Source organism: Lycium barbarum, chromosome 8 (assembly GCF_019175385.1).
Source record: "Lycium barbarum isolate Lr01 chromosome 8, ASM1917538v2, whole genome shotgun sequence".
Classification (NCBI taxonomy): domain Eukaryota; kingdom Viridiplantae; phylum Streptophyta; class Magnoliopsida; order Solanales; family Solanaceae; genus Lycium; species Lycium barbarum.
This window is the reverse complement of record NC_083344.1, coordinates 33,427,281-33,436,857: the sequence shown is the minus strand read 5'-3', so window position 1 is coordinate 33,436,857 and position 9,577 is coordinate 33,427,281. Positions and strand designations below refer to the sequence as shown.

The 9,577-nt window shown below is 34.8% G+C and overlaps 1 protein-coding gene and 1 long non-coding RNA gene across 5 annotated transcripts; one reads left to right on the top strand and one right to left on the bottom strand.

The window, feature by feature from the left end:
* Window positions 1-283: 283 nt before the first annotated feature.
* LOC132606105 (uncharacterized) lies at window positions 284-5,266 on the bottom strand. 4 transcript variants are annotated; one of them, XR_009569599.1, is made up of 7 exons: window positions 4,897-5,266; window positions 4,500-4,574; window positions 3,131-3,336; window positions 2,941-3,033; window positions 2,760-2,861; window positions 1,590-2,176; window positions 284-553 (listed from the first exon to the last, which is right to left on the bottom strand). XR_009569599.1 is itself a non-coding variant. In XM_060319444.1 (6 exons), the coding sequence occupies exons 2-6, from the start codon at window positions 3,236-3,238 to the stop codon at window positions 540-542; spliced, it is 414 nt and encodes a 137-aa protein (XP_060175427.1). In that variant the 5' UTR covers window positions 3,239-3,336; window positions 4,500-4,886; the 3' UTR covers window positions 284-539. The 4 variants fall into 4 exon arrangements, 1 of the variants encoding a protein (XP_060175427.1); XR_009569600.1 differs by lacking the exon at window positions 4,897-5,266 and having other exon boundaries at window positions 1,590-1,686; window positions 2,018-2,176; window positions 4,500-4,888; XR_009569598.1 differs by lacking the exon at window positions 4,897-5,266 and adding an exon at window positions 4,655-4,888.
* A 376-nt stretch (window positions 5,267-5,642) lies between these two features.
* On the top strand, window positions 5,643-7,535 carry LOC132605049 (uncharacterized). The gene is made up of 2 exons (XR_009568988.1): window positions 5,643-5,775; window positions 7,259-7,535. It is a non-coding gene; the product is annotated as an uncharacterized LOC132605049 (long non-coding RNA).
* Window positions 7,536-9,577: the final 2,042 nt, after the last annotated feature.

Below are 9,577 nucleotides of genomic sequence, written 5' to 3'. Positions count from 1 at the left end.
GACCGAGAGGCAAATGTATATAAAAAGTATTTATGTTTCCATGAAAAATATGATTTTCCTACAATTTGAGTATAAAGCCGATAAAAGACCATTAAATGAGCAAGATGAGTAGTAGCACGAGTGGTGCTCGGTGGCTAGCCCCGGGTACCCGTCATGGCCCCTAGCTGGGTCGTGACAGTAAATTGCGGCTAAAAGTTACATTCTTTAACGACTATAGTGTAGCAATAATTGTAATGGTTGCTAAACCTATTTCAAAATGTGTATTGACAATTACAATGGTAAATGCTAATAAAAACACACTATTATAATTTATAAAAATATAATATATTTCAGTAACTCAAGATAAACAGTAGCAAGTACTAATTCATAATACTAATGTAATCAGCGAAGTAAAAAATAATATTATGTGTCTAAACTAAATAGCTAATGTCCTTGTAATCTATTCCTGTCCAATACTTGCAGCAACAAATTTCTAAATGCACCCTCCAACAGTTTCACAACTCTGCATAATATTGAATCTTCCACGTGCTATTCGAACATCATACTATATGACCTGAAATAATAGAATGAGAGAATATGAAAAGATGAAATCTAATGTAAAAAAGTACATACATCTAATATATTGTGAAGTTTGTCATACTCGAAATTTTACTAACTCTTCAAATTCTTATAAAATTTGCCAGAACTTCCCCAATAAATAAGACTATCAAAGTTTCAACCTGTTTACAAAAGAAATCTTATCTTGAAAGTGCATCCCAACATCTTACATCTCTAATATAATATTAGTTAACAGCTTCTCTACACAACATTCTTTGATGAAAAAATTTCAATATTATGCATCTGGTGATGACTGGAGCTGCTAAAAATTAATATATCTACACATTATTAAGTAAACTAATTTTCCGGATCCAATAGTATCAACATGGTTTTGTAGGAATCCCTACAATATTTTGTCATTTGACAAACATCACCAACTAATACAACTCTAGCTTGCATTACACTACAATTCTAAACACAACTATTTGTTGTTTATTCTACACCTTGCACACAGACAATACTTATAATCATATATGATATAAAGCCATATTAGGAAGAAAGGCAGTTGCGTAGCTCTATTTTTCAAAAGACTTGTACAACCAATCAATATACCTTCATTGTCGTACTTGATGTAAACTAGACCTAAGAGTTACATGACACTTCAGTGCACATAACACGTTCATTTGCAGTAATTTACACGAGATTGGTAATACATGTGTGCCCACGTGTGTGTGTATATATATATGATGTATAACATAAATTACTTTATTTAGGGCCTAATTATTAGCGTTGTTGCTGTCTCATCTTACTACATGGCTGCTTGAGGCTTCCAGGTTAACCGACTGACTTTTCAATTCAGTGCTGAGACTCCTAAATACTGTGGCAAATAGAGATTGAGGCTACTCACACCCAATCTAGGTGATTAATTTTGACAAAAAAAAACGGATATATCCTTTACTATTGGCATCTCCGAGGATATGTCATTAAGGAGGACAACGATTTATAATTGAACAAGAGTACTATGATAAAATATTCAAATAAAAGAACAATACCGTGAGATGATGGAATTTTTTTAGCAACATTATGTCCTCTAAACAGCATCTGCGGTGATTGTTGTACTCGCTCATGGCCACTGTTGGCATTGGGAACCTAAAAAACATTAACACATTAGATAACATTATTTCTGTAAGATTTAAATTTCAATAAATGACTCCCAACGTTTAAAATTGACTTTCCTGGTCATCTGAAATTCCATTGATATTCTGATGTATAGATAACTCATTAGGACCATTTCTGCTCATGGCTTTTCTCACCTATGCTAATTCAGATAGCAACTTCTTTTGATTTTGTTTCACCAAACTCAGTTCTTCATTTTGTTTTCCATTTATGTCCTTTAACTTTGTTACCTCTTGTTCTAACCTTTTTACAACCTCATTAGGCGAATCCTCTTCAACAATATTTAGAAAAGAAGATCTACTACCCCATAGTACAGAAGGAGTTGGACCAAGTCCTAAGCCATGAACATAACTAGTTTTTCATTTCCTAACACTTGTGAATACACATCTCCTTCCCAAGCAACAGAGCGAGGAGGTTGCTCATTCGATCCTTCACTATTACTCAACTTTTCATTGATCATGTCCTGATCAGTTAAGTAACCAAACATAAGTAAATAATAACGAAAATATGTAAAAATTGATCGAAGACGTAATTAGAAAATAAGATTAGTGATGCTTTATAGAACTCCTAAAGCGAATTCAAGTGGAAAATAGATGCATTTGACTGGAGAAGTGGTAGCTGAGCGTCTCTATTTCTTATTACTTGATAACGCAAATAATAACGAATTCAAGTGTAGCTGAGAGTTTCTATCTCTTATTACTTGATAACTGAGAGTTAACCTATTCAAATTCAAGTTGAATTCTATTTAAATTCTGATGGCAGATCAATCTAGGAGAAGATTAAATGACTCGGAAATAGAGGAGCTCTATCAATTGTTACAACAGTTGAATACTATTGTTTTAGTGGAAGATAAAGTAGATTATATTCTCTTATCTGAACATGTAGCAATGACAAGAAATTTCCTATTTAACAAAATGTTCAGGTGTGTTGTACTACAACTTAATACACGTGAATCCTTGTTGCTACTTTATTAGTGAATTTCACCCTACTTTATAAAAATAAAATAAAAAAATAAAAAAATAAAAAAAAGAGAAGAAAAATCTTACAATTGTCTTTGCAGGCTCCTCATCCAGTGGTCTGCCATCTTTACGTGGTTTATGAGTTAATATAAAAACTTGCGCTCGTGTAGGCTCAATTCCCTTTTTAGCCTGATACATTAAAAGATGTCAAATAAGCACGACAAAAAGAGTTCTAAAATATTATATGTTTTAATCTATAAAAGAATACCTTCTCATCCATCAAGGTGGCAATACTTTTCAATCCACCTGTGTGTGGCATCTTTTGCTTGGCCCTATTGTTTCTATTTGTTTGGCTGCGTCGCTGTCATTGAACCATAAAAAGACATCTTATAGTTTATACATAAAAATATCTTTTGCTTGGCCGTATGTGTTTTCAAGACTTCGAAAATTGATGATACCTTATCTTTTTCTGAAACCCAAGAGGAGACCAAACCAGTCCACTGATCCCTTGGTATACGACCCGGTTTATTCTTCAACAACACATCTTTGGTCTTAAATTTTGTCATATAAACATTTTTTTTAAATCACATTTGTAGTCTCTCCATTTCTTTCCTATTGACTTTATGACAAACTCTTCTCCACATGCTGGGATAGAAAACTTCTTCTAAAAAAACAAAAGCAAATGTTTATAAGATGATATCCTGTAAAACGGAGATGTGAACCAAAAAGAAATAAATTTTATGAAGATTATCAACAACCCTAAATGAAACTGCATGAACCAATTGTCTCGTGCTAAAATTGGCTCTATATATCGGCTTTGAGGAACCATAGAAGAAGAAAAATCCAGAGTTTGACTATACAATATATATATATATATATAGAGAGAGAGAGAGAGAGTCATCCAATTTCAGATTGATTCAACTTCAAGGATAAGGAACTAGAATCATCCAATTTCAACGATAAGGAACTAGAGTCATCCAATTTCAGACTGATTCGAGATAAAGCCGACAAGATAGCATTAGGACAGATCAGCGGACATCACATCAGTTTAAGAAAGTGTGTGAATTATTGAACATAAGGCTACTTAGAAACAAGACATGGTAAACAATTAAAACTACCATATTCAGTGTGCAAGACTAATACAAAAAATCTATTTTAAAAATGAAAACTACATTCATTGTCAATCAATTGTTGTAATACAATGCAAGCCAACTCTGGGTATATAAACAGTTCAGAATTTAAGTGTGAAACCATCAAATTCAACCATCCTCCATCACAGATATTGGTTAAAAGATCATTTTAAGCTTCTCCCAAATTCAACACTCAACAACAGGACAAGATCTTTTCGTTCATGTTTATTCCTTGTACTATACAAGGGTTGGCAACAATTTACTAACCTCACTAGAGTTCACCTCCAGAGTTTGCAATACTAAGGAGGTATCACTCGACGTTATATATATTATCACAATACATATATTGCCAAATGTTCTAGGCCCATTCTCTGCCCGAAAAATATTAAGTATAACGCGATATCTAATTCAATATTATAAAAACAAGTACCTGATCATTCAAAATATCTTTTTTTATTCCTAAGAAATTCAAGGTGCGCCTATACCGAGAAACACAAATTAAACATAAACAGAGGGGGAACAAAGATAAAACAGTAGGTGAAACCCAATAAAGTAGAGGAACCTATTCAGTCAATTACCAGAGGTCAAAGATCATAGAAACAATTTAGCAAAAACAGATAAACTCTATTTTACAAATAAAAAACCGCATAGATGAACATCACAAATCATAAATCGACTTAAGTCAAGTTTTGGGTACCTGTTAATCAGATTACTTTGATGAGAAAGACCAATAATTGAACAAGATGAATGATGCCCCAAACAATCTTAAAACCTACATGAAAGAGAAGATTGAGAGCGAGAATATTGAGACAGAGACAACAAAAATCATCATCGATAATAAAAATCCTTAACTTCCAATACATCTCTGTATGTGTAAATTCTGAAAGCCGTAGGTGTAATATTTCTTTTTCATAATATTTACTAATGTACGAAGGGTGGGGGGGAGAGAGATACTGAGAAAAGAGCTCAATTGGGAAAAAGAATTGAGAAGAGAAAGTGAAAATTCCTATTTAAATGTTAAGAGAATCTCCATCTTCTTTTCTTAAAAAAAAATGATGGAGCCTACAAATCAAACATCTAGCAACCAAAGACACCTGAAGGGAAAGTTGAGCCCGAGGTATATTGGCCCTTTTGAGATTCTTCGTTGTGTTGGAGAGGTGGCTTATGAGTTGGCTTTTCCACTAGGTTTGGTAGGTGTTCATCCGATATTCCATGTTTCCATGTTAAAGAAGTACCATTCAGACGGGACTTATAGCATTCAATGGGATTCCGTATTATTTGATCAGAATTTGTCCTTCGATGAAGAGCCGGTAGCAATCTTGGATAGGCAAGTGAGAAAGTTGAGGTCCAAGAATATCACTTCAGTGAAGGTGCAATGGAAGCACCGTCTGATAGAAGAGGCCACTTGGGAGACCGAGGACGATATGCGGAGTAGATTGTTTGGCAGTTCATGTATTACCTCCCACCTTCTTTCTTTTCGTTCGAGGACGAACGATTGATTGATTGGTATCTGATGTAACGACCCATTTGGTCGGTTTGGCGTTTCAGAGTCTTTTCCCCACATACCCTTCCCGTAGCTTGGAAATGATACTCTTGACTTGCGGGGATAGGTGACACGATTATATAATTGATGGGTAATTTTTGGAATATACTTATTTAATGTGTGAATATTTTATTAGTAGGAATTTTATTTGCACATATATAAGGTATAAATTAGTGAAAAATGTAATTGATTAGTGAGGCCAATTTTTACTTTATACATATTGGTTGAGCAAAAAGGTTATTTGGATAATTATTATAGTTGGAGGTTAATGGGCTAAACCCATAATTCATTCAATGCCCTATGTTACATAGCCCATATACAAGAATGAAGTAAAATTAGTAGGGTTTGACATTTTGGGATCATAACTTTAGCAATTCCTAGAAGAATATTGAACTGTGCATTTCGGAAGGGCGGATGACAATTGATTCAGGTAAGAACTTGACTAAACATCTAATTCTCTGATTCATTAATTTCTAGGAAATATTTGACATTTACTGTTAAAGTAGTATTTGGTGGAAATGTATTGAAGTCTTAAGGGTTCTTTTTTCTTTTCTTTTTTCACTTTATATTAAAGTTCGACGTATGGGATTAGGAGACAAGTTAGTGGATCAGTCATTACTAATGATGACTAAATGATTGTGGGCTAATCTTTGGGAAAACTATAACTTAATGGGTGTTGAATTAATGTATAATCCCTGCACGTTTCTTTCGAGAATTGGAAGCACTGCTTCCGTATTTTATTCTAGTTTTGAAATTCTATAATGTTTATCATGGTGTAATTTCAACTTTGACTTATTAGTTTATGTATTTAAATATTAGGTGAATTTGATTATATGTACACCTTCAAATTCATGGTATCTAAGATATGGGAAGCTAGATTTTAATCCTAAGTAAGATTTCGGGGTAATTGAAAGTTTTGAGCCCTAGTGATAAGAAATGGGAATTTAGATTTGAGAATCCATTTGTGTATGAAACTGACTAATTTTCTGAATATAGGACCCGTAGGTTATAGGTAAAATGATTTTTTAAAGTAAAATTCCAGTTTTGCCCTTATGGGCCTGAGGTAGATAACATATCTGATCCTTAGATTCGTATTCTAACGTAGATAACATATTTGATAGATTTCAATCGTTCAAAGGCTCTACGCAAAGCGAAGGCATTGGTTTGATCGTTCGTGGCACCCGCTCGGCATTGGGGTAGGTTACGACTTACTTTAGTTAGACTTAGATTAGAGAATCGTATGTAGATGTAGAAATGTAACGGGGATAGCATGATAGGCCTTCGGGCATGAAGTGGATGTGATATCCGATTAGGTTGGTATGATTTCTGATTATGTGGGCTTGTCGCCATACTTTATGCAATAATGAACATGTGTTGTATTTGACAATGTGGTTGTGTTATGTGGGTTATGTCAGCCATATTTGATGTCTACATGTAAATTCTTGATTCGGATTTTCATGCATCATCGTAGTGGTAAGATTATGAGGAAAGGATAGTTGTTGGAAATGAATTATCGTTACAGTTACTTACCTCATGTACCATTGGCATTATGATATTTGATTGCACATTCATTCATACATATGTTCTGTTGACGCTTATTGTGGCTGATATGTTGAGTTGTGAACTCCCGATGGGAACTATTCCAAGTGGAGAATATATAAGCATTGCATTTCATTGCACTCATTCATTCATTCATATATCTAACTGATCATTTGTTGACTCATGTCTGTTTTGGTTGATTTCATGATTCCTTGATACTTTATTTGTATATGATACGTGACATACCTATTTTCTCTATGTGCTACCGGTTAGTTTCCACTTTGCATGCGTTATCTAATCATTGTTGACCTATGATACTTACCAGTACAAGTGTTGTACTGATACTACTCTTGTTGAACTTTTGTTGAGTACAGAGTACGATCCAGGCTCTAGTTCTACGCCTCGTGGCTAATATGCGAGGGTGACATCTTTCGGTCACTCAGGGTGAGGTACTTGGTCATCCGTGGACCCTAAATGATCCTCTTTATTTATTTCTGTTTTTGTATTCGACGGACAGTATGTAGCCTTCGGGCATTTTCAGACTTGTATTCCAGACTATGTTTAACGCTCTTGTACCCTTTGACCAGATTTTGGGGATGTTGAGACATTTCTGGTTACAATAAGTATTTAAGACTTGATAACTTCTTTTTATTTAAATTTTCCGCTAATTTAACTTGTTTTGGGAATGTGGTTCGCCTACTCAGCGGGATAGTATAGGTGTCACCATGACTCACGATTTGGGTCGTGACACTTATTGTCCCTAAACTGCTGAATTAAGACTCTGAACAACTAAGAATTGGCCCTGTTGCATTCATTTGAAAGAAAAAGTGTGATTGATCTTCCTTTATTGTGGTACTGTCCTGATAAGGTGTAGCATAAAGCATTATTGTAAACCTTGTAACTCCTTGTCAAAATATGAGTTCATTTGATTAAATGTTCTAAAGAAGAATATTTTTTATTCATGAAATGACTCCTCAGTCTGCAAATGACCTATGAAGCATGATCCCTTTCCCTTTATCCTTGTTTGAATACTGACCAATATACCATAGAAGAAAATCCTTCCTGTTCTATTTTCTGTGCATGTATGAGAATCTAAAGTTTGATATGGGTATTCATGTTCTTCTTCATATGCTGAAATGGTTGTTCCTCTATTGGCAAAGATAATCTTCTGTTCTCTCATTTTTCCTTTTGTTTGATATACTATGATGAGGGATATACACCAAGTATATTAGAGGCATATACACCAAGTATATTAGATATACATACCCCTTATATACCTAGTATATATTGATTTGTATTGTCACACCCCGACTTTACTAGGGTGTGATGGGCACCCGACCCTATATCTGGAGCTGAGCGAACCCGCTGACTCTTATTACATAGATAAACTCTTGTATCAATTAAAAAAATACATAGTAACCTCTCCAATTTTATAAGTAAACTCTGACATCATGTAAGACTCGTGACATGAAACGTAATAACATTTTGACTGGTGAAGCCGTCTACCAAGTTGACACTCTATACTCATGACTCTGTCTGCAAAGTCTCTAACATTGAACAAAACATCATGGTTCATATACTCTAACTCGGCAGCACTCCAGAACAAGTGGAGCCTACCAACCCCGCTGGAACATCTTCTATGATCGCTTCTGCTCATCTGGGTGTACCTGCGTGGCATGAAACGCAGCCCCCGAAGAAGAGGGGTCAGTACGAGTAATGTACTGAGTATGTAAGGCATGAATAGTGACATAATAAAGGAATATACAGTATGAATAATAACGGGATAGACATATGGAGCTTATCTTGGGACAGAAGTAACCTGTACATATGAATGCCTTTCAGGCAGATGCCATGCATGCTTAGTCCCTTTTTCAGAAAAACAGTACTTCTTATTTACATGTACAGAAAACAGAACATTTCAAAAAACGGTATCCTTTATTCACATTTACAGACGCCGAGTACATCGGCTCTCCCACCCCCCTCCCCAACAGTGTCCCAACATATATATATATATATATATATATATATATATATATATATATATATATATATATATATATATATATATATCACATATACAGACGCCGTATCCGGCTCTCCCATATCCCGCGTCCGGGACGAAATCCAGCTGAATCAGGTAGTGATATAGCAGTGGCCCTTCCCCTTTTCCCCATATACATATACATATACATATTCACATTCATATACATATGTCATACAATTGGCATGCATGAGAGCCCAAAGAAAGTCATGTGTCCATCGGAGTGACGTAAGGTCGGTGACCTCCGATTACATTATGGAATAATCATGGTCACTTTGTCTCACCTTGAAGGAACGAGTATTTTAAGGCGAGACTACCAACGGAAAATAGCCTTAAGAGAGAGCACAGAATGAAATCATGGACATTATAACCGCCAACGCATATGCTTTGAAGTCTTTTAGAAACTAGTGTCATAGCTAAGGAATAGAATTGAGGTTCAAGAGCTAGTATAACACTTTCATATTCACATAGGATTCTTAGCTCAAGACTCTTAGTCATGGAATCATTCTTATCGTACTTATCATAGGCATATTCTCTTTTCTAACCTCATCGTTATCATTATCGTCATAGAAGTATTCTCGTTAGAATAGGTATAGTACTTGTCATTTGATAACGGAATAAGGATCAAAGGTTTCCTTTGGATTTAACTTCA